We start from the raw sequence: 26,194 nt of genomic DNA, 5'->3' as shown, positions 1-26,194 counted from the left end.
TATTTTAGCTAGAAAAAAAAGCAGTTTTTAATTTTTTAAAAAACATTTTACGGTTAAATTATTAGCCCATTTAAGCTATATTTTTTCCATAGTCTGCAGAACAAACCATCATCATACAGTAACTTTAAGCTGTATAGGAGTGTCTTGAAAAATATTTAGTCAAATATTACTTACTCTCATCATGGCAAAGATAAAATAAATCACTTATTAGAAATGAGTTATTAAAACTATTATGTTCAGAAATATGTTGAAAAAAAAATCTTCTCTCTGTTAAACAGAAATTGGGGGAAAATTTTCCTGACTTCAACTCTATATGTGTGTGTGCGTGTGTGTGTATATATGTGAAGAAATTCATTTATGAACTTGTATGTCATATATGTCATTTGCATATATTGTCATATATCAGATTTCTATGTGGGATGTAAATGTTTTGAATATTATTATAATAAAGACGACAAGGCAATGATTTTAAATGCTGTAATTTGAACATGATTCATAATAGTGTAATTATTTTTAGTGCACAGTTGATTTGCATTCTTTACCAGTTTCTTCTTCATTTTCAGTGCCATTCACAAAATGCGTTTTGCTTTCCACTTTTCTGCGTTTACATAGTTTTTTCTATGTAAAGATGGGCTAGGTAGACCTGTTGATTCTGGCCTTTTAAACATGTAGCACTTGTTTTACAAGAAAATATTTTTCCTTTTGCATTCACTCACAGTATTACTTAATTTTTGTTTTAAATTTTTACTCACCCTTAGGTCATTTAATGTTGGTCACTGTTTACTTTGTTGTAATTTGAATAATTTTTAGCTGAAATTGTGGCCTATCGCTCAATAAAATGCAAATAAAAGACTTGGAGAATGAAAAAAGGTCTTTTGACCAGAAAACTTTGGCCTATGCAAAAAACAACAGAAAAAGAACATTACCTTTAATTCACAGCTTCTGCAAACGGTACTGAGTGTGTTCATGACAGTATTCCTGTTGCACGATGCATGCACACACTGTAAATCCCAACAGTCAGCTTTTTCAAATGAAAGGAGTGTAGTTACAGTAACTCAAAATTGACTGAAAGTTAATTCTACTCATTTGAAAAGAGTTTTGAACTCAGTGTTGAAGGTAATGAGTTCATTAAATACCTCATTAATTCAACTTAAATAGAGTAAGTTCACAGTACTCGTATAGATTAGTTTTTTAACTCAAATGGTTTGTAGCAATCGGTTTCCTCAAACAGTTTAAGTTGCCTTAACTTATTGGGTTTACAGTACTCAGTTGGTTTGAGTTCTCTTCATTTATTGGGTTTTACTGTGCTCACATTTCTTCGTTTACTCAAATGAATTAAGTTCACATACTCATTAGGGGTAGTTTTTGAACTTAAATGGTTTTGAACTTAAAATACTGAGGAAAATCGCCTATAAAATTGTCCAAATTATGTTCTCAGCCATGCACATTACCTATAGGTCCCGCTTTATAGTAAGTGGCCTTAACTTAATATGTAGTTAAACTGAAATTAATAATTAATTACAATGTATTTATCATGTAAATACATGTTTTACATTGTACTTATGCTTGATTAAATACCTGCATGTAGTTATATCTGTAGTTAATTGCAGTAATTACATATATAATGACACTTTTGACCATCCCTTACATCTTAACCCTCGCTTAAACCTAGCCATACCACCAAACCTGTCCCTAACCCTACCCACAATACACATTATGTACACATTAAGTACACTGTATTTATATTTTAGTGTAAATACATAGTAGTTAAGGACACTTAATATAAAGTGGGACCTTATATATTTATATAGGAAACTTAATATATTCTAATACGATACTTTCAATCATACACTGTTTTTATTTGTTTGCTGTTGAATGGATATATATATATATGAATATACTGGTGCAACATAAGACATTGAAATATGGAAATGACTGCAGTGATTTGCAGGCGTTTCATGTTAGCTATCATGATATTGCCTATTTTGCATCCATTTTATAATAAAACTTCATAATGTAGCCTGTGTTCAGTTTTGTTTTTTAAAATGCTGGACTGTTACAATCATTTAAAGTTGGTCAATGCCATCAATTAGCACACAAACAGATGAAGAGATGCTCGTTTGAGGTGAGTATGCATTTTATTAGTCAACCTTCGTCCTCCTCTCCTCCGAATGGTCAAACACACGATCCCATCTGTCCGCATATGGCACTCATACGTCACAGAGCATGATATTTTAGCATATACAAATACACATCCCCCTCTGGGGGTCTGTTATATAGAGTATTAGCTTCATATGAATATTGTATATAAAGTTGAAGTCAAAATTATTAGCCCTTCTTTATATTTATTCCCCAATTTTTGTTTAATGGAAAGATTTTGTTCAACATTTCTAAACACAATAGTTTTAATAACTCATTTCTAATAACTGATTTTATTTATCTTGTCATGATGACAGTACATAATATATTTTTCAAGATACTAGTATTCAACTTAAAGTGACATTTATAGGCTTAACTATGTTAATTAGGCAAGTTAGGGTAATTAGGCAAGTCATTGTATAACAATGGTTTGTTCTGTGGACAATTGAAAAAACATTAATAAGGGGGACTAATAATATTGACCTTCAAATGGTTTAAAACAATTTAAAACTGCTTTCATTCTAGCCGAAATAAAACAAATAAGACTTTCTCCAGAAGAAAAAAATATTATAGCAAATACTGTGAAAATTTCCTTTCTCTGTTAAACATCATTTGGGAAATATCTGAAAATGAAAACCAAAATTCACAGGAGGGCCAATAATATTGACTTCAACTGTATATTGACAGCTCCTACTTTATCCCGGATTTCATGAGCACTTATGAGTGTGCCTTTTCCTGATATGCATCTGTATATGTGCTTAATTGTTATTCATTAATTAGGTTTGTTTCGTACTGGAGCCCCATAAATGGAAACCATACGTGCAACCAGTGAACGTTCTACAATTTACCACACTGCACCTCATAAAGTGTCTGCTGCTAGAATGATTGAAGCCACGACTGTGCTCCCACACTTCCTTCCTCTTTCCCCTCTTTCCCCTTCAGGCATTAATGCTGGATCCGGCGGATGGATTGGATCTGAGGGGTCTGGCAGTGGGAGCCCCAATCTTTCCAGTGCTGGTAGTCTCCGCTGTGCTTGTCACACTCCATAATGTACTGCTGTCCTCGATAGCCGGGGTACTCGTAACACACAAAGCTGCGGAGGATGGACGGCAGAAGTGTGAGACGGAAGAAAAACAACAACTTGGAAATGAGGATTTAGCGACTCAATGCAATATGACAAGCTGTCTGCAAAAGAGTAAAAAAAAGGTGATTTTTCATAATAATTTTTGATAAGTAACAGATTTAGCTATTAACTTCATTAGTTAAATGACTACCTAGAGTATATTATATATTGCAACAGGAAGCGGTTTTGTTGTACTGCGCCCCCCTTAAGGCTAGTCCTCCCACCCACCGTTTTTACGTGCCTTTCAGCGTGCCTTAATCTCCTCCCTCGACTGCCTCAGACAACAGACAGACTTAAAGGAAGCAGATCTCACGTAACGTTTGTAAGAAATACTACAGTAAGAACTTTAGCAATGAGTATTTGATGCATTTGTTGAGGAGTTGCAACGATGAGTCACACACCGCAAATATGACAGGATACAGGTTGATATCCACTGCTGTATGGACATCTGTTATGTTAATGTACAAAATAAACCTATAACGACCACAAACCGGGATTGAAGCGTCTACTTTTATAATTGTTCTGACACGCGGCTGTGCTGATGAAGTAAAGCTGAAGTAAATCGCTATAATTAATTACACACATGCTCTGTTTTAAAACATTTTAAACTAGTTAAACTCACTCTTGATCACATTTGATGATGATTGATGATCCTAGCAAACTGAACAGATCTTTTATTCCTGGTAGCTTTGCGCACGTCCTGTCTTGTTGATATGATTATACATGTGACTACCGGGACATGTTAATACGCAGCTGTCAATCAATTCGGTGGGCGGGGGGACCGCACTCCTACGTCAAGTTGCGGTCGGTCTGAAAACCGCTCCAATTGGTCCACTGCTTTTATGTTGTTAAATTTGAAAAAAAGGACTGGGTGTGTTTAAATCACCCCAATATGACGGTCTATACACTATACCTACACATATGTCTGTCCAAACAGCTTGAAAAGTAGATTTTTCACCTTACGTGACCTTTAATGATTCCAAATATGTAATGTAATCATAAGCTTGGCAAACAGTTTTGGAGAATTTGATGTTTCCCCATTCAGACAGAATGCCCAGGAGGTGTTTTAAAGATGGCCGCTGAGTGAAACCACTTGCCTTAAAGAGATTTTGGTAGTATGTCCGAATTTGTAGAACTTACTACTTCTGGTAAGATACTGAAGTGCACAACCGATGGATGCTACGCTATCCCATGATGCACCACGAGAGAATTTATGAATGGAAGTGTTTCTTGTGAATGTAGTACGTCCGAGTTTCGTTCATACTGTATAGAACGTACTTTTCTAATGGTCGAGTAGTACATTTAAATTCAAATGCAGTACCTACTGAGTAGTAGGCGATATCAGATGTTTACTACATACAAGTTGCTAATTCATTCTAGATGGTTAATAGTTTCAATAGTTTTTAACTACGTACTTGCACAAATAAGACGTTCTTTTTTTGAAAAATACAACTCGCATATTCTGGCTTCTCATAATAACAGACTTAACATGACTTACATTTTTCAAAAGGAAATGGGAGCTGGTTATGTCTGTGCAGGAGTTGCTTCCAATTGCTAAGAGATTTCATTGGTATTAAGATTTTATTACTAGGCGATAGCTTCGTCCATGTGATGTATGCAATTTTATATCATCTGCTTATAAATTATCGCTGTGTTAAATTATCAGGTTCCTGTGATGACGTGCGCTGAAATGCTAACAGATGTGGCGGTCGCAGGTCTTGTAAGTAATGCTGTTGTGTAATGATCTGAGTGTATCTGGTGTTACACGTGAGGAATGTGCGGTCAGAGATATTTTATTTCTGACAGTATGTTGCACTAGATTGTTTAGTGAAAGCACTATCATTAACACTTACAAACACACGGACTGGATACTGAGAATTGTGAGCTAGTGATGCTGTCGTTTGTGTGTGTGTTGTCAGCACAGCTGTTAAGCATGAGCAGTTTGCAGTTGAGGAGAACAGTAGTTTGGCAGTAATGGTGTTTTTGTGCAGCGTTACTCACGCGCCGCACTGCACATGCATGGAGCCCACTTGCTTGTCGCACCAGCCCATGGCCTGCAGAGATGGGTAGTCATCACACAGCTCCACACTGCGGCCCATGAAGTTCTCCTTCTCAAAGATGGTCATCCGACTGTCCTGGTGGACCTACAAATAGAGAGAGAGGGATTGAAGGAGAAGCGGAGGAACGAAATGGGGGTAAGAAAATATCTACACTGATAAGAATGATTCAAAGATGATTCCTTGAATTTACTTTAAGTTAAGCGGTTGTAAACAACTTATTTGGGCTGATTTAAGTTGAACATTACTAAACTTAATTTGTTTAAATTCAGCATATTTAAATTGTAACAATTTTGCAGACTATTTTTTTCAGTGTAGGTTTAATGATGTTTTTTTAATACAAATATTTACAGTGAATTTAGAAGACACTAAACATGTCATCTACACTGTAAAACGTGATTCATTACTTAAAGAGTGAGTAAACCTGTTGCCTTTCACTTGACTTTACTTGAACACTCCACTTGTTTTGGAAATAGACTCAGTTTACAACTCCCCTGAAGTTAAACAGACAAGTTTTATGTTTTTGAATCCATTCAGCCTATTTCCAGGTCTGACGGGACCACCTTTAGCTTAGCTTAGCATAAATAATTAAATCTGATTGGACCATTAGCATGTCACTCAGAACAGAAAATAATTTACTGTTTTAAGCTTGACTCTTCTGTAGTCATACTGTGTACTAAGGCTGACAGAAAATGAAAAGTTGCTATTTGCTAGGTTGGTGTGGCTAGGAACTCCCATTCTGATTTAATTATCAAGGAGCTTTGAGGAAAAAAAACTGTGCCTGTTGCAGCCATGGTAAGGCAAGTAAGCCAACTAAGCAACATTGTCGCTCATACCTGCCAACACTCCCGTTTTTCCCAGGAGTCTCCCGTATTTCAGACCTATCTCCCGCCCACTCCCGTATTGTTCTGTCTCCCGCAAAATTCCAGGAATTTCACCCCCCAACCCCCCTTCATCCATGCTCCCCAGTTCGCGAGCACCTTCACCCCTATCACTGTTTGAGCGCCCCCCCCCCCCCCCCCCCCCATCACATCCCCCCCCCCCATCACATCCCCCCCCAAACACAATCGCAGTGAAATTGTGCAGAGTTTCTGCATTTTTAAGTAGTTGGAGCGTTGTAAATACTCGCGCTCGCCATAGTAAGCTACGGCGACATAGCGCATATGAGATAAATGACGTCAGTTCATAATAACAGGTTATGATCGCGGTGCACAGAAGAAACAGTTAATTTTGACACCCCTAATTGTCGCTATATTTAGCAACTTTCCAGACCCCCTTAGTGACAAATTTTCGAAAAAGCGTCTAGCGACAAATCTAGTGACTTTTTTGGTGTTACTGGAGATTTTTATAGACTCTCATGTGTCCATACTGTACCGTTCCTGCTCTTCTCAACGAGCTGTGGGTGATGCTGTCAGCCCCTCCCTCACCTCAGAGCACTCACAGGCGGTCCAATCCTAGTACAGCAGTCTGTCCCACCTACAGCCTGAGAGCAGATCACCCCTCTGCATATTGACGGCAAATGATTTAGTATCGCGAGTGTGAGGTATTTGCCTTGTACAGTCAAACTGATCTGCTTCTCCTTTGTTTTAAATTTAACCATTTAGCGAATTTTCGAGCAGAGCTTAGCGCTAGGGATGTGCACATCATTGCTGAAGTATCGATATATTGATACACAGAAGCTTTTAATTTAGTATTGATATTCATAAAAAGTATTGATATTTTAACTATATTTTAATAAATTCTGCATAACTAAATGTTTTAGCGCTGTGTACAGGATTGTCAGTGATGCTTTGTATATAAGACGTTACACCAATCCATCTGGGCGGAACGTGACGTGAGTGATCATGTGCCTTTTAGCTAACTTATGTAGCTACTCAACACGCAATATTTGTGATAAGAAAGTTGTACACAGCAGCTGGCTCTGTCTGACAAAAGACATAGAAGAGTTTTAAAGGAGGCAAATCTTATCCAGCTACAACGAGCTGATTAATTCGTTAACCTATTAATGTTAAATGTGTATTTTCTCTCTCTCTCAAAAAGTATCGCTATCGTATCGCATTCAAAAATTGTGGTATCGCCCATCCCTACTTAGCGCCTTTTCATTGAAAATAGTTGGCAACACTGGCTAAAGCAGCAAAGTTACTAAGCTAAAAGTGTTCCCGCTAGAAAATGGCTAAATAGATTCAAAAATGGCAAAACTCAACTATTTAACTCTAGTTGACTTAAGTAAATGCGTTAGTTCATTTGTAGTATTTTTTCTACTATGGATGTCTATAGTGGCTATTGGTTTCTAACATTCTTCAAAATATCTTCTTTTGTAATCAATAGAAAAAGAAACTCATAAATGTTTGAAACAAACTGGAACCAGCTCTCGCTTTATTCTAGAAAAAGTCTAAATGGCTATCCTTGATGAAATCTGGTGAACAGTTTTTCCAGGTTCATTGTTTTTCCGCACAGTTCTTTTAGAAATGCAGTTGCATGAAAAAAAAATGATATTGCGGATTGTGGGTTTTTTTTTTTTTTGGCTACTTTCATAACGCAACCACCAAAATGTTTCATCATCACAAATACAAAATAAAAGCATAACTGTTTCTTAGTGGATACTGATTCTGGAATGCATACCTGGCAACCCAAGGATCACAGAAATTGAGTAAATTCATCTGATAGCACATCATGCATTAAACGAGTGTGACATAATTTAGGGCCACATCTGAGAGAGAGAGGTACTTAGAAGTATTGTTTGGTGTGGGTAAAGTCAGTACTTTATCAAGTATTTTGTATCTACAAGTTTGTGTATCTGAAAATATCAGATATGCTAAACCTATCCCTTTGTGGGAATCCAGCAACTAACTGAAATGTGCTACTTTTTATTCCTTCTGAGCAGGTATTGAGTTGTCATTGGGCTTGAAAATCTTATTTGACCTGGCAACCCTGCTGTGAAATCACCTGTTGTTATCCTCAGTCTCATTTGTCAGATGATGTGGCATTGCATTTACTTCATTTCAAGTCATTTTTACTTACTGAATATATTGTGGAGGGTCAGTTGGTTTTGGCACATTAGTATGCAGTTGCTATGTGTCTTTTTTTTTATTTCTTGCTGCAATCTTGATGCTAAGCCAAAATTGTCTATCATATTCTGGTTCCTGGAATTGGCTCTTTTTCTATTTCAGTCAAATTCATTCATTGCATAGGAGGAGTGTGTGAGCGCTGGGAGTAAGTGTTCTGCATGTGTTCACACACTCACAGCGCTGCAGATGGGGCGCAGGGACATCATCCTCTCCACATGGTAGCCCAGATTGCCACTGTAGGCATCCCACTGCGGGTATTCTCCTTTCTCCAGGACAAACTGCTGCCCCTGGAAGTCGTGGTGCTCATATCCCACCCAGCTGCACACAAACAAAGAGAATCAAAACCTTTTCACCTGCTCAAAGGTTTGAAATAAGTAAAACGTTAGAAAACCTGTTTATTTCTAATGGCATACCATTCATTCATTCATTCATTCATTCATTCATTCGTTCGTTCAGTCATTCATTTTCCTGTCGGCTTAGTCCCTTTATTAATCTGGGGTCCCCACAGTGGAATGAACCGCCAACTTATCCAGCATATATTTTTTTACGCAGCGGATGCCCTTCCAGCCGCAACCCATCACTGGGAAAACATCCACACACACTCATTCACACACACTCATACACTACAGTCAATTTTAGCATACCCAATTCACCTATATTGCATGTCTTTGGACTATGAGGGAAACTGGAGCACCCGAAGGAAACTCACGCGAACATGGTGAGAACATGCAAACTCCACACAGAAATGCCAACTGACACAGCCGAGGCTCAAACCAGCAACCTTCTTGCTGTGAGGCGAACGTGCTACCCACTGCGCCATAGAGGTCTTCTTTATTTATTTCTCTTTGATTTTTAAAAAGTTACTTCTTGATGTTCTTCACTCTAAGAAAAATAATTATTTTGTTAAGAAGTGACCGTGAACTGACCAAGAATAGTTTTCTTTTAGTGCGCATAAATGCCAACACTTTTAAAGCTTTATTTTTAAGAGTTTAGCATTAAATTATTTCATTCATTTTTTAAATTGAGATTTATATGTCCTTCGAGGCTTCATTTATTTGGTTAAAGGGCACCTATTTTAACCCTTTTCCAAGATTTAATCTAAGTATTTTGTGTCTCCAGAAATGTGTCTGTAAAGTTTCAGCTCACAACACCCATCAGACTATTTATTATACCTTTTTAAATCTGGGAAATTTGAGCTGTTAGGACATGGTAGCTGTTTTTGTTGCCTGTGCCTTTAATGTGAATGAGCTGGTTGTCCTCGCCCACCGTTCCCATGTGCATGTCAGAGCCATAGCCTTCACATAGATAAACAGCACACTGACATTCAAGAATGAAGCAGATTTCCCTTACTATAGTAAGAACTTTCCCAATTGTTATTTGTTATATTTGTTGTGGAGTTAATTCAAGCCTTTCTGCAATGATGAGTTACACAATGTCGTTATAAAGATCGCTCGTGTGCACGTGCGTGCGCACACACACATTTAACTTTCCCCTGTTTGCACGGCAAATGTGACAGGATACACATTAATATACACCGCTGTATGGATATTCCCTAGGGTAATGTACAAAATAAACCTGATTTAATGTCCACAAACTACTGCTATGAAATGAAAAACAATTAAAGGATTAAAATATTACAAAATTGATTATTTTCCACATAAATATAAAAACCACTGCTTTCATGCCTTCTTCATCTCAGGGCCTTTTTTCAGTTATTATTAGTAGTATTATTATTTATTAAATGCATATTTACATTTGTTTGTTGGCCTTCCAGATCAAACACACCTGCCTGTAAATATATAGTGCTGTTCAGGTCCTAATTAATTGGTTCAGGTGTGTTTGATCAGGGTTGGAGCTGAACTTTGCAGGAAGGTCGATCACCAGGAACAGGGTTGAGCACCACTGTTCTATACTACATGATCTCTGAGCTCAGGGTTCTCTCCTGGGCCAACATGCCAAACCTGCAACTAGTTTCAAGCAATAGCTAAGTGTGAACTCTTGAAAGAAGGTATTTTGAAAAATGCTGGTAAATGACACCCATGGCTTCCATATAATTTTTTTCTACTATGAAAGTCAATGACTACCAGCATTCTTCAAAATATCTTCTTTGTGTTCAACAGACAAAACAAACTCATAAAGATTTAAACACATTTCAGGTGAACTATCCCTTTAACATTGGTGGAACCTTGTAGTTACTTAAAGTTACAGTGATAAATGTTCTTTAGATTATTAAATTGTTCTTAAAATGATTATGATTATTTGGGAAGCCAATAACTTATTTTAATTAACATTTAAGACTGTAATATTTAATCTTCCTAATAATCTATAAAAGCACCATGACAGTACTTTGAGTTATAGCAGCTCGGTTATAATTTATTACTCCTCAAAACACATTTTAACAAATCGTCTCAAGTCGAAACACTTAAAAAGCTTTCAAAAACATCTGAAAGTGTAATTTCCGTACTAACTGTCAAGATTTTGCAATCATTAACACAGAGTGGGCGACTCACGCGCCGCTCTCCACACGGATAGAGCGGATGTTGTCAAACCCACGCTCCTGGATGTTGCGGCACTCAGAGGTGAGCTCCTGACACTTGCCTTGGAAATGCTCCTGCTCGAACACGGTCACCTGAAAACACACACATGCACATGCCACGGTTTCATTCTCTAATTTGGAGAAAGTTGAAATCTGAAATCTCTCTCCTACACACTCCTCTGCTGTCCTCTGTCTGTTAAATAATACACAATTCTTTGGTAAATGAGCAGCAGAAACTATCCAGAGCATTCATCTACACACAACTGTCTCAAAATCTACTGCAGCAGAAGCCTTTGTTCAATTATTGATAGCTCGGTGCCTTGTTTCTTACTCTCAGACAAAGAATCAATAGCTTGTTTCTTACTTTTTTATTTTTGTGTCTCAAAAGAGAGAGAGAAAGAGAGAGAGGTCAGAGTTTCTTACCTTAAAGCAAGGAGCCATGTCAATGCCGGATGCTGATGGGTTTGTTTGGATCGCAGTAACTCGGTTCATCTTTTTTTTCCTGCACAGAAGGAAAAACTTGAAAACTTCTTCAAATGCAATTTACTATCTGTCGAACTATAGTTAAGTTGAGTGCTGGCGTGTTGTATGACGTACGTTTGGGCAGATGGACAGTCCTAAAGCACAGCTGAACTAAAGTATTTATCGTTTCTGTAATGTATACTGCTACGGCAATGCTTTCAATGCTTTGGTAGGCCTTCGCTCTGTGGTTTTTCATACAAGAATTTGCAGTGATTCATTTAACAACTGACAAAAGTGGTGTTTGTTGGCCTTCGGTGGTGTGTTTCAAATGCCGGAAGTACTTTAGTCTGCAGTGCTAGATGTTGAAACGTGATTTGGAATAAATTGGAAAAACACAAGAGTCATTTTGAATTATATGAGAGGGGAGTTGCAAAAGTCTATCTATCTATCTATCTATCTATCTATCTATCTATCTATCTATCTATCTATCTATCTATCTATCTATCTATCTATCTATCTATCTATCTATCTATCTGTCTGTCTGTCTGTCTGTCTGTCTGTCTGTCTGTCTGTCTGTCTGTCTGTCTGTCTGTCTGTCTGTCTGTCTGTCTGAGTTACTTTTTCACACCTGCCTGAGGCTTGATCTCTTTCAAAACTTGCCGGGTTTCTTTTACTTTTTTTTTTAAATAGAGGAGCTCTGCATTTATTGACACTGTATAATCTTCACATTTATTTACCTTTATAAACAAACTAATTTAGAGTAATGTTACCTTCTGAGAACTTCCTGATGCCACACGTCATATATTGTATACAGATGAATGAAAGTTGAAAGTGTTTGCTACATTTGTATTTTTGTCTTATTAGTTTAGTAAAATCCCTATCCATTGAGACTATCCCCTTTTCTTCCATGTGTTCAAAATAATGAGAATACTTCCATTACAGAAATGTAAGGCTCTGTCATCTTGGTTTCTGTCTGTTTCTGCGTTCTCTAATTGAGTGTGATTCAACCTAATTACACCACTTGTAAAAAAAAAATCGCTGAATTAAAAATAAATAAATTAATCTAAAAAGTAACTCAAACATTATTACTTACTTTTTTAAAGTAACTTTACTCGTTACTTAGAAAAGTAATATTATTACGTAACTCGTGTTATTTGTAATGAGTTACCCCAACACAGTGTGTGTGTGTATATATATGTGTGTTTATATATATATATATATATATATATATATATATATATATATATATATATATATATATATATATATATATATATAGTACTCAGCATATATAAGTACACCCCTTACAAATCTCTCTTTTAAATTCATATTTTTAATAGGAAGCTCTACAATATTATATTTGTACATATACATTAGATTAGTCAGTACTGGAGCCAAATTTGGAGCTTATCTAAGCTAATCTAAAATAACTTACGATAACGATCCAAAAACTAGTACAGCCAAATTTTTATGTAATAGAAAAATATTAAATACAATTTTAAAAAAGAGGAAAATTCAAGAGAAGCTAAAAACATTGAAAAATTTAGTTGAAATTTTGTAGGTTGTAATTTGTTTTTGCAGTATTTTGCTTGAATTTAATTGTTTTCTCTTTCAATTTCTAAATATATCTATAAAATCTGTGTAGTTTAAAAGCACCAAAATACGTTGCCTATATTCACTGAGACATGGATAAAACGATTCATTTTAAAAAATGTGCTGTACTCAATTATGCTGAGCACTGTAGATATATATATATATATATATATATATATATATATATATATATATATATATATATATATATATATATATATACATTAAGTCATATACACATATATTATTTGTCAAAACATATATATCGTCAAACATTTAGAGTATTACTAACTGAAACATTTTGAGTTCAGGATATTAAATCCCTTTGAGTTCAGTTTACTTAAACGCATTAAGTCCAAACAACTATGCAGCGACTCAAATGGTTTAGTATTGCTTCTAGCATTAGAGTTAAGTTAACACAAAGAATTTAATTCATAATATCTCATTCAATTTGAGTTCGGCTTAATTTAATAAGTTTATGAGTTACCATAACTCTATTGTCGAGTCAAAGTAACTTTTACAAAACAACTATAAGTTAAACTAACTTATTTCATTTAGTGATTTTAGTGATGTTAGGTCTTAGTATATAAATAGTTTTGTTTATTGTAATGAAATGTAATGTAATTTAGTGTGAATGACATTCGAAGAAATCTAAAGTTTTTTTCCAACATAATGAACTTTTTGCGGAGTGCAATTAATTTTCAACCATGCAAGCCAATGAATAACTTTCAATTTATTCATTTAAGAGTGCATCTGACAGTTTATTGGTCAAATTATCGTTTTAAATAAATTGTAATAATTAATCGAAATTAATCTAAATAATCCTAAAAATGGATAAAAAAATGAATTGATTAGATGAATCAGTCTTTCGTGATCTTACCTGAATCTTGTCCTACTTTACAGTGATGCCCTCGGTCAGTCCCGTTTGTCCAGAAGTTTTATGTTTATTTGGCGCTTCTATTTTATAGCGACAATCACAGCTGGTTGCGCGTCGCGGAGCTGAAATTGATGGAAAGGCCTTGTGAGGGTGTGTGTGTGTGTTTGGGCATGTTTGTGAGATCATTCTCTTCATTGTGTGTCCAGAGTAGCTGAGCATTTTGCCCAGTCAGCGCGTTGGATTTGATGGAGCCGCGGCCGCGTGTGTGCGTGTGAATGCAGACCCGTTGAGCTGCACAATGAATGGCTGTATTCCTATCGGTCAGCACTGTGCATCGTATGGTACACAATGAGCGGCCTATAGGTGGAGAATACAGGGATTTGACCCACTGCATACAGTGGACGTCCTCTCTTTCAACATCCCAGAAACATGTCTGTGGTTTGTCTGCTGTTTTAAGGTTTGGACGGCAGCCATGACAGATGTAACACAATGTGTGTGAGGAAACAATGTTTTAAAAGAATATGTTTGTTGGCCTCGCACTTTAGGAATGGTTAGTGTGATTTTTTTTTACAAGTAGGACATGTAAGGGGTGGTTCTTTTTTCTCAAAAAGTAAACCTTTATGCAGTTATTCACTTCAGTTTCTGTTTAATTCCTGAGGTTACTACTACTACTATAATTCTGAGGTTACTACATTAGTGAAATTTTAAGCATTATTTTTAGCTGGATTAGCATGTCGGATGGTCATCGTAACCACACTTTATGTACTAAAATTATTGTTAACACTTTACAATAACAGTACATGAGTCATGATGTGTTAATATGTAAACTAAACATTACTTTATAATAAATTAATGATGAGTAAATGCGTGCGCTAATAACTACAACATGACTGACGCGAATTCATGCTGTGAATAATGGCTACCCTAATTATTTGTTAGTACATGTTATTATTGAATATATTAATTAACATTTAAGTGTCAGCTAAATGTAACCAACATGAACTCATGAGATGTTAGTGTATAATTATGTCATGACTTTACTTGGAGGGGCAGATCACCATTAACTCATCCTTAACTATTCATGAACTCCTGTGTTTAGACTGTTATTGTTGATGTTGACGGAACACTTTTCTATTGTTATTCAGTGTAAACACACTAGTTGGTCGTGCATAAGGAGTTCATAAGTAGTAAAAAATGGGTTAATGATGATGTGCCCCCTCAAGTAAAGTCATGGCATAATTTTACACTGTAAAAAAATCCATTATTTTAAGTTTTTTTTCTGGCAGCTAAGGTGTAGGATTAAAAAAAAGTAAAATAATGGCTGTTAAATTACAGACATTTACTGTAAAATAACAGACTTTAAATTACATAAATTTCTGATCAATTTCTGTAATTTACCTTCTGTTATTTTACAGTAAATGTCTGTAATGTACCGGCTGTTATTAAAAAAATTTTAATAGCAGATTTTTTTTACAATGTACATTAACAGCTCATGAGATCATGATGGTTAAATTAAGCATACACTACATATGCTTAATTAATATACATAAGCATACAATGTGGTAATTAATACATTAATTGACAAACAATCATGTACTAACAAGTAGTTATTCACACATGAATTCATGTGAGTCACGCTGTAGTAAAGTTAGATCATGATTAGCGCATGCATTAACTCATCATTAATTCATAATAAAGTAATGTTTAGTTTACATATTAACAAATCATTATTCAAGTATTGTTATTGTAAAGTGTTCCCAAATTATTAGTAACACTTTAGTTTGAGTCACAATTCATGGTTTTAGCAAACCATTAACTAACATTACTAGCTTAATAAACTACTAATTAGCTGTTTATTAATAGTTAGTAATGCACAAGTTGGGTTTACACTGTAAACATTTTTGTAATTTACACGTAATTTAACTGTAATATGAACTGAAATTTACTGTGGGACAGTGATGCGATATTTTACTGTATTTTAAAGCTGCACTGTGAAAATTACTGTATATTCTACAGTAAAGATATAAAATACTGTAAATACATATACAGCAAGATAAATGGTGCTGTAAATGTAAATACAGTATTTTTGCTGTAATTGATTTACAGGAAGTTACTGGAAAACTGCTTCCTGTAAGTTACTGCAGATTCTACAATAGAATATAATATCAAAATATATTATAAATTTGATGAAATTTTAAATAAAATTAAAAACTGTAACCTCTTGTCAGGTATTAGGCAAATAACAAACTGAGCAGCACATTCAACTTTCCTCAGTCAGAATTTGTCCATATGAATATTGAACAATTAAAACATAATAATAATAATGTAGAGCTTGACGATTTTTCTAGCCTCTCTTGTAAAAAGTACATTTGAAAATTCGTGGATTATAACAAATAGCCTAATTAGTATTCAAATTTGGTCTTTTTTTCTTTCAATAATATAAGATTTTTCTCTATTTAACAACAATACAGCAGCCAAATGTGACTTCACTTCACTTCATCATGTTCAGCTTTTGATGGGTTATTTTCCCTATTTATGATGTCTCAGCCGTCAAAATAAGACAAATAAGCTCAAGTTTGGGACAAATTGGGAATGAGTCTTTCGAACCACTCAAACCTCCCCTGGCTAAGGGCCTGTTTCAACATCCATGTTGATTCTGGAGCAGCTTTTCTATCAGCCAGTCACATTTAAGGGATGAGTTTAGAGTTTATGTTAAGTTTATAGGCTTACAGTCAGGGTTATGTGCTTCTAAATCATTTTTATCCAACTAATATTGCCCTGATTTTGGGAATAATTTACGGTTAGGTTTGCCTAGGCTTATGTTTAAATCACACATGCCTTCAGTGAGTGCTTGTCTGTATCTGCATTCTAAAAAATGATGGGTTAATTCAACCCAGTTTTGGGTGTAATAGATAACCCAGCATTTTTATAGTGTGTTTACTATGAAACCATTAAAATCTGACATAAATAGGACATATTTTTAAATCTTTATGACAGGAATTATATTTTTCTGTAATAGCACATATCTATTTTGTTATAATTAAGGACACCTATTTAATTTTTTATATACTGCCATCATTACCATGGCTGCTTCTCACTTTATTTGAGCCAAGATGATGTTAGTGAGAGTGTTAGTGTACGATTTTCTGCATAATCTTATAATATAAGACATAATAAAATTAAGGACTTCACCATGTTGCATAATTCATACAGATGTGTTGAAAATGAGTTAATCTATATAAAGTTTATATTTATATATTTTTTATTGTAGTCAATAACAATCTTAATACTTGTTTTAGGTAATATATTCTGACTTTTGTATACTTTTAGATTACTTTTTACTCTTTTGGTTTTAAAATTCGGAAACTTCGAAATGTTTTTATGGAATCAGCACTAATGATGGTTAAGCTTTAAGGACAGCTCTGTGTGTACTTTTCCTGTTGAAATTGACACAGTATATGTATAGTTAAAATCAGAATTATTAAACCCCCTTTGCATTTTTTTTTTACTTTTTAAATATTTCCCAAATGATGTGTAACAGAGCAAGGAAATTTTCACAATATGTCTTATAATATTTTTTCTTCTGGAGAAAGTCTTATTTGTTTTATTTCGGCTAGAATAAAAGCAGTTTTTCATTTTTTTAAAAACATTTTGAGGTCAAAATTATTAGCCGCTTTAAGCTATAATGTGTTGAAAAAAATCGTCTCTACTTAAACGGGGGCTAATAATTCAACTGTAGATTAACTCATTTTCAACAAATCTGTATGAACTATGCAACATGGTGAATTCCTTAATTTTATTATGTCTTATAAGATTATGCAGTAAATAGTACACTAACACTAACTATCATCTAGAGTCAAATAAAGTGAGGAGCAGCCATGCTGACGAAGGGAGTAAAAAATTAAGTAAATGGGGTTCGGAAGACTAGATCCCACCAACAAAAGACCAGAATTTGTCCCAAACTTAAGCTCTTTTGTCCTATTTTGACTGCTAACACATCATAAATTGGGAAAATAACCCATCAAAAGCTGAATGTGATGAAAGTGAAGTCAACGTTTGCTACTGTATTGTTGTTAAATAGAGAAAACATTTTAAAAGGAACTTTTTTTCTAAATCTTCAACCTTATTCTTGGAAGAAAATAATGACTAAATTTTAATATCCTCATGTGAGATGAGGTTTGCATTGCCGTTTTGAACGTGCAACAACAAATTCACCTTCTATCTACATATTTTGTGGCTGGGTGTAAAAATGTGCATTTCACACAGGGGATATGCTTCTATAACCTATTTTAAATCGACATTTATAAAGCCAACAGTAACGCTCACCCATGAAGATGAAGTTTTAATTGGTGTGCTTTTGCTGCCATCAACTCCCGCAGTTAGCAAGAGTTGCCAGAGTTTTAACACAACATATGGGCTGCATAAGCAGGTTAGTGTACTTTGTAAAATAAACAAATACAAACTTTTATTGGCAGCTTTCATTTTATGAAACATATAAATTCAGAATTAGTTTGGAAATTTGCCACGTTTTCAATTTAGTTGACTAGGGTTTGGCTTTGATGCTCCATTACACTGACAAATGTCAAATGTCAGTTTTACAGTAAGTGCCAGGGAAACAGGATAATGTAGTTTGAACATGATACAAACTCATAATGAGCTGCTGGCAACAAATGCATTAGGCTCTTACCAAAAACGCCTAATATGAGAGTGGCATATATTCCAGCCTTCGGTTTAAGAGTTTGACTTTAATAAACATCTCATAATCATGTTAGGTTTGCAGTTTGTCATTTTATAATGTTGTAAAGTTTCAAAACCGGACGTTTATACATCTAAAAAAAGACTTTTTAGGTTTTAGAACCAAGTATAGTGTCCTGTGTGTCTTTCTCTGTGTCTGTGTGTTTGATGATGGGGTGATTTCTTTTCTGTGTGTGGGTTGGTGAGCTCAGCGAGTTTGTTTCTGTGGGCCTAATCCCCCCATGCTGGGCGCCAGCCTATAAAAGGGACACATGTTTGCTTTCAATACACACGCTGACACGCTGATTGAGACAGACAGCGGCTACTGACTAACACACAGGTAAGAGACTGGGGGTCTGTGAGCAAAAACTAATCCACATTTCATCGATCTAGTTGCATAGGCTATAGATGGGAAAAAAACAACATGGGTTGTGTAAGAAAATCTCTTAACAGCTTTGACATTAGTCATCAAGTAGAAAGCAATTAAAATGTAATCCTTTTATTTATGATCAAGATGTACTGTAACCTTTTAGTCATAACAGTAAAAAAAAAATCCAGAGTAAGAAACTGATGTTAATATAAAGAGCGAGAGAATGAAAAGATATGAGTTTATTAAATATAAAAACACAGAAGCCATGTATGCATTATTGGAAAGAAAATTACATTTTGGGCTCATTTAATATCTTCTACTGCAAAAATGATTTTCTTGGTCAAGTTTTTAGTCTAAAATTCTTAAATCAAGAAGCATTTTATAGATAAGTAAAAAATATTGTTTTGTTTTAAGAAATTAAGTACACTGTAAAACCCAAAAAGTTAAGGTAACTCAAACCATTTGAGGAAACCGATTGCAACAAACCATTTTAAGTTAAAAAATGAATCCTAATTAGTACTGTAAACTTATCTATTTGAGTAAACGAAGCAATTTGAGCACAATAAAACACGATAAATGAAGAGAACTCAAACCAACTGAGTTCTGTAAAACCCAATAAGTTAATGCAACTCAAACCGCTTGAGGAAACCGATTGCTACAAACCATTTAAGTTAAAAAAAATCCATATGAGTACTGTGAACTTACTCAGCTTAAGTTGAAGTAATGAGGTATTTAATTAACTCATTACCTTCAACACTGAGTTCAAAACTCTTTTCAAATGAGTAGAATTAACTTTCAGTCAATTTTGAGTTAACTACACTCATTTCATTTGATAAAGTAACTGTTGGGTTTTACAGTGTAGGTTTCTAACCTTATAGGTTGAAGTAAAGTTCTCTTCCCTCTCACTTTTTTTAATAATCTTCCAATGGCTTTGGTAGTAAAATAATCTTGCTTTAGGTTTGAAACGGGATTATTTTACTTACCTCACTGGCTGATTATTCAGCTCATTTTATGGAAGCATTTTTTACTCGTCTAGAAAATGCTTTTTAATTTTTTATTAAGTGTTTTTTTATATATTTGGACAAGAACAAGAAAAAAAAACTCATAAGGAAGAATATTTGAAGAGTCTAGATGCAAAAGCCTCTAAGTGCCATCTGAAATATTCTTTGAAAATGACAATTTTTTTCAGGATGCTGTGTTTATGATCTGTTATTTCACTTTTATGGTGATGAATATGGAATTTAATTGCCTTTAAATTGAAATAACTGAACAAAAACATAGGAGGCGGAGAAAAATGCTCATTTTAGAAGAATATTTTATATGGCGCATAGAGGCTTTTGCGTCTGAACTCTTCATTTTGAGCCCCAATACACAGTTGAAGTCCGAATTATTAGCTTCCCTGAATTATTAGCCTCCCTGTTTATTTTTTCAACACATTTCTAAACATAATAGTTTTAATAACTCATCTCTAATAACGGATTTATTTTATCTTTGCCATGATGACAGTAAACAATATTTGACTAGATATTTTTCAAGATACTAGTATTCAGTTTAAAGTGACATTTTAAGGCTTAACTAGGCAGGTTAGAGTAATTAGGCAAGTTATTGTATGATGGCTTGTTCTGACGATATAAAAAGAAATAAAGCTTAAAGGGGCTAATAATATTGACCATAACTGCTTTTATTCTAGCCGAAATAAAACAAAAACTTTCTCCAGAAGAAAAAATATTATCAGACATACTGTAAAAATTGCCTTGCTCTGTTAAACATCATTTAGGAAATATTTATAAAAGAAAACATTCAAAGGGGGGCTGAAAATATCGACTTCAACTGTATATAACCAAATATTTTTGGTAGAAGACATCATAATTATATCAAGCAATTATGCCAATTTTCCTCAGATACTTTAAAGGTCCCACATGTTTCCCCCTAATGGACTACATTGTCATTTATGTGTAAATTAGTCATTGCATTATGGCCATTTCACATCTAAACGCTTATGTATGAGTGTTTCGCCAAGTAATGTGGGTGAAGAATTCATCCAAGGGCTATAAATATACTCAATGATTTGTGAGAATGGGACTCAATAACTGCTTTGAGCAATATTTAGCTCTTGACATCACTTCATGTGCAACAATAGATATTTCCAGCAAGGAGGCTGCTAATTATTCACGTTTCTCCAACTCATGCGTGTGCTCTTTTTTTTTTTTTTTGTAGTCATCATGTCCACTGGTGGAGAGAAGTCCAAGCCTGCCTCCCAGCCTGATGGGAAGGCTGCTCAGACCCAGAAGAAAACCGAGATGGGCATGGGAAACTACAAGGTAGAGTATTTACAGATGCATAAAGTTACAGATAAGCATGTCAGTAACCATAGAAATAGATGTGGGTGTTGTGTTTGTGCAGTATTTCTAAACTAAGCTAAACTATAAACTGACCACTTTAATTAATAGTAGCTTCTCTGTTTTTTCAGATGTACGTGTTTGATCAGGAGAACTTCCAGGGCCGCATGATCGAGATCTCCAACGAGTGCATGAACGTGTGTGAAATGGGCATGGATAGAGTGCGTTCCCTCCGCGTGGAGTGCGGCCCGTGAGTGTTCAGATCGTACTTACCAATAAGCGACGTACCAATTGCTCTGCATTTCAACACGCTCTTCTCTTATTTAGTTGGGTTGGCTGGGAGCAGATGAACTTCTGTGGAGAGATGTACATCCTGGAGAAGGGTGAATATCCCCGCTGGGACTGCTGGAGCAACTGCCACAGAAATGACTACCTGCTGTCCTTCAGACCTATCAGAATGGTATTCATTTCATATATTCAGAATACACAGTTCTGGTATTGTTTTAAAGGGGTCATAATGTGAGAAACCAAAATTCCCTTGATCATTAGATATATTTGAGCTTATAATATTATAAAAACTTCCTGTAAGTTTCAGATCTCAACACTTTATGGTTCCTCTAAAATCAGCTTATACTGATGCAGTCTAATGAAACAACAGGTTCTGGAATGTTCTAATTTATGATGTAATAGCTTGGATAAGCTCCGCCTCTGAAGAAGATCTATGCTTATTTCTAACTCACTACCTGTTTTGTTGTATTTCTATGCAAAACTGTTAGCCAATCAGAGCAGTGGGTGTTTACTTATCAGTCTACAATTGGCCATGCCCATTCACAGAGTGCATTCTAATGAAGGAGTCAAAAACAACACACAAATAGTCAATAACTTCTATATTATGATGTTTTTTGATGTCAAATTTTGATAACATTTTAAGTAGACTTATAGAAAACACTATAAAATAAAACAAGAGTAATACTTCAGGTTGGATCATTGGGTCAATTTGAAACCCAGCCTCTCCCCTATCCATAGAAGTGTCAAAAATAATAGTAAAAACATTTGCATGGATGAATTCAGTGCGATAAATCTGGTTCCTAAGATTTCCTAAGTTCCTTTCCTACATTCAAAAAATGATGTTTGATGTTTGTTCAAACTACTTATTGATAATGAGCTGAAACAACACAATTCTTGAGGTTTTATAGAGACAACTTAAGTGTTTTATTTTCAATCTACTAAAATTTGTAAAAAATAATAAGATAATATAATTTCTTCATGTTTTCTCAACACAAATCGATTGAGTGAAACCCAGAAATTTTTACAGTGTATCTCATGCTTACTAAATTCATAAAAAAGTCGAAAAGATAAACTAAAAACTAAAATGTCAATGACAAGTAATGCAAGTCTCCCAATATCTATGAACTCTCCTTCCATCATTTCCTGCCCTGTATCACTTACTATATTCATAAAAGTGGCTAAATGATGAATAAAAACTGAGAAAATCATTATTTTTTTTACTATACCTCAATTCCCTCTTGTTTCGCTTCTCACAGGACCCAGAAAAGCATAAGATCTGTCTGTACGAAGTTGGTGATTTCAAGGGCCGCAAGATGGAGATCATCGATGATGATGTGCCCAGCATGTACACCTTCGGCTTCACCGACCGTGTTGGCAGCATCATGGTCAGCTGTGGCACGTAAGTAATATCACACCCAAGAAATCAGAGTGCAAGTAGACTGTGATATCTGAGCATAAAAAATAGATTCGACAAGAGAGGGATTTGAAGTGTGTGATCTATTAGTCATACACTCTGACCCACTGAGCTGAATGCAGAAGTGTGCACTTAAACACTTACTTCTATGCGGTTTTAAAGTATGAAAAATTAGCTTGTTTTTGGTCAGACAAACTTGACCTCACAGGAAAATGTCATTATTTTATGAGGTTGTGATTTTGTACAAATTAATTTAACATAGCAGTTATTGGACCACAAACAGATCAAAAACATACAAATGAAAATGCACGGATTGGTGAGAAATTAGCCAGCAATCTGGCGACATTTAAAACTGATACGAATTTACGAAATGTAAAATAGTTTTCCTGATATTGTGATTAATCTGTTTGTCCACCTTATAGCAGCCTGTTTGAGAAACCTGTTTGAAAACAGTCATTACATTTGATTTAATTCCCATTACAGTCACTCCAAGCTAATTCACCAAATCCTTATTAGCTAAGTTGAGAGTGAGATGATTTGATTGCTTTGACAAGCAATATTCACAGTAACCTTGTACTAGTAACTGATTTCACAAATAATTTGCCCATGCTTAAAAATGTCAGCTCAAATACGCCAATTAATAGTCAGTTTCATATTTTGTCCCATCCCTCCTCCACTGTGATTGGACATCTGCCTCATAAGATGTAATGAGTGTTGCGTTTTATCTAAATTTGAACATCCGTTGGTGGACACACAGCGATACCTTGCATTACACATTCATCTTTTATTCACATTAAATTTAATGGTAACTATTTAGTTTAAGTAACAATTCCCACTATTACCACTGGCTTATTACCTGCCTATTATTAAAATATTAACTATTTATTATTACTTATAAAGTATGATCCTAATCTTACTCAATACTTAAATCCAACTACTACCTTTAAAACTATTAATAAGCAGCTAATTAGTAGTTTATTGAGTTAATACTCTTAGTTAATGGTTTATTAATAGCGTGAATTGTATACAATATGCAGGAAAACTAATAGTATTATAATGATAAAAATGTGGGTCAGTTTTAACCCAATTTTGGCTCAAATATGAACAAAGACATTCATTTTGTAAAAAAAAATTAGTTGAATAAATAAACCCACATTGGTTTTGTCCATATATAACAAAATAAAAAATAAGAACAATACAACCCAGCATTATTGATTGATTTCTAATTTGATCTACACAATAAAATTGATTATTATTCTATTATTTTGTTTAATAAATAAACCCACCAGTTGTATAACTATTAATAAGCAGCTAATTAGTAGTTGATTGAGATATTAGTCTTAGTTATTGGTTTATTAATAGCTTCAGTTGTACGTTAGAAAATGCAGGAAAACTAACAATATTATAATGATAAAAATGTGGGGTAGCTTTAACCCAATTTTGGGTCAAATATGGACAAAGACAGTTATTGGATTATAAATGTAGTTGAATAAATAAACCTACTAATTGTACAACTATTAATAAGCAGCTAATCAGTAGTTTATTGAGTTAATACTCTTAGTTAATGGTTTATTAATAGCAAGAAATGTACATTACAATATGCAGGAAAACCAATAGTATTAAAATGATAAAATGTGGGTCAGTTTTAACCCAATTTTGGCTCAAATATGAACAAAGACAATAATTTTGTAAAAAAAAAAAAATTGTTGAATAAATAAACCCACATTGGCTTTGTCCATATATGACAAAATAATAAATAAAAACAATACAACCCAGCATTATTGATTGATTTCTGATAAGATAGAATACAGATAAAATATATAATTAACTCCAACCAGTTGTATAACTATTAATAAGCAGCTAATTTATTAATAAAGTTTATGTTAATAAAGCAGTTTATTGAGATATTAGTCTTAGTTAATGGTTTGTTAAAATCCTGAATTGTACAATACAACAATTAGGAAAATTTAAATTATTAAAATGAGGCAGTTTTAACCCAATTTTGGGTCAAAATGAACAAAGAGAATTATTGGGTTAAAATTTTAATTGAATAAATATACCTACCAGTTGTATAACAGTTAATAAGAAGCTAATTAGTAGTTTATTGAGTTAATAGTCTTAGTTAATGGTTTGTTAATAGCCTCAATTGTACAATAAAATATTCAGGAAAACTAACATTATTATTATTATTATTATTATTATTATTATTATATTATTATTATTATTATTATTATAAAAATGTAGGTCTGTTTTAACCCAATTTTGGGTCAAATATGGAAAAGACCATTATTGGGTTAAATATATAGTTGAAGATACATAAGATAAAATCTATCATTAATTCTATTGTGGTAAATAAGTGAAGAAGCTCTTGTCTTTTGTTTCTCTCACCTTTTGCCACAGTTGGGTGGGCTACCAATATCCTGGTTACCGTGGTAGCCAGTACCTGCTGGAGAAGGGCGACTACCGTCACTTTAACGAGTACGGCGCTCGTCATCCCCAGTTCCAGTCCGTCAGGCGCATCCGAGACATGCAGTGGCACCCAGACGGCTGCTACACCATGGCCACCAAGTGAGGGCTGGGGAGGACGAGAAAGAGAGGGAACAGGGGAGAGAGAAAAAGAGGAGGGGGAGAAGATGAAGCAGGGGGAGGGGGGAGGGCCAAGAAGGAGAGGAGGAGCGCACCGCCCGTATGAGTCATCCTGGACGAGAAACGGATGGAGGTCAGTCTGGCGCGGGCAGCGTGTATATCAGATGACTGTATGGCTTTTTCTTTCCCACCTCTTTTTTTTCTCTCTCTCTAACACTTCACCTTTTCTCCCATCTTCTTCTTTCTTCCCTCTTCCTCCTCTTCCTCATCCTCCATGCACTTTTCCCCTGAGGAAATCAGTCCATCACAATGAGCCTTAACTGATGGCTGACTCGTCTGGGTCAGGGATGATTGATTGATTGACAGGGGTGGGTTGGGGACAGGGCTGTGGGTGGCAGAGGAATGGGTGGTTTTGGCCAATAGGCCGTGTAAAACCTCCACATCCTTTTTGAACGGTAATAAAAGCGACTCTTGTGACTACTGTTATCCCCGCTGTCCCTCTGTGTCCATTCATGCATTCACCATACACTGTGAATATATCAAGTTTCTCAAATCAACACATTTTAAAGCTAGAATTTCTTTCAATGAAGGCAAAAGCACAATGTCAA

The 26,194-nt window shown here is 34.8% G+C and overlaps 2 protein-coding genes across 2 annotated transcripts; one reads left to right on the top strand and one right to left on the bottom strand.

Moving 5' to 3' along the window:
• Positions 1-2,831: 2,831 nt before the first annotated feature.
• cryba1l2 (crystallin, beta A1, like 2) lies at positions 2,832-11,464 on the bottom strand. The gene is made up of 5 exons (XM_056469763.1): positions 11,347-11,464; positions 10,898-11,016; positions 8,564-8,705; positions 5,264-5,406; positions 2,832-3,232 (listed from the first exon to the last, which is right to left on the bottom strand). The coding sequence occupies exons 1-5, from the start codon at positions 11,413-11,415 to the stop codon at positions 3,085-3,087; spliced, it is 621 nt and encodes a 206-aa protein (XP_056325738.1). The 5' UTR covers positions 11,416-11,464; the 3' UTR covers positions 2,832-3,084.
• Positions 5,214-25,580, top strand: crybb1l2 (crystallin, beta B1, like 2). Its single transcript, XM_056469647.1, has 6 exons — positions 5,214-5,457; positions 21,177-21,280; positions 21,430-21,548; positions 21,626-21,758; positions 22,843-22,985; positions 25,401-25,580. Exons 2-6 carry the CDS (start codon positions 21,182-21,184, stop codon positions 25,570-25,572), a joined length of 666 nt encoding a protein of 221 aa, XP_056325622.1. The 5' UTR covers positions 5,214-5,457; positions 21,177-21,181; the 3' UTR covers positions 25,573-25,580.
• The last annotated feature ends 614 nt before the right edge of the window (positions 25,581-26,194 follow it).

This window comes from Danio aesculapii, chromosome 1, assembly GCF_903798145.1.
Source record: "Danio aesculapii chromosome 1, fDanAes4.1, whole genome shotgun sequence".
NCBI classification, from domain to species: domain Eukaryota; kingdom Metazoa; phylum Chordata; class Actinopteri; order Cypriniformes; family Danionidae; genus Danio; species Danio aesculapii.
The sequence above is the reverse complement of the archived record's forward strand: the minus strand, read 5'-3'. Positions and strand labels throughout refer to the sequence as shown.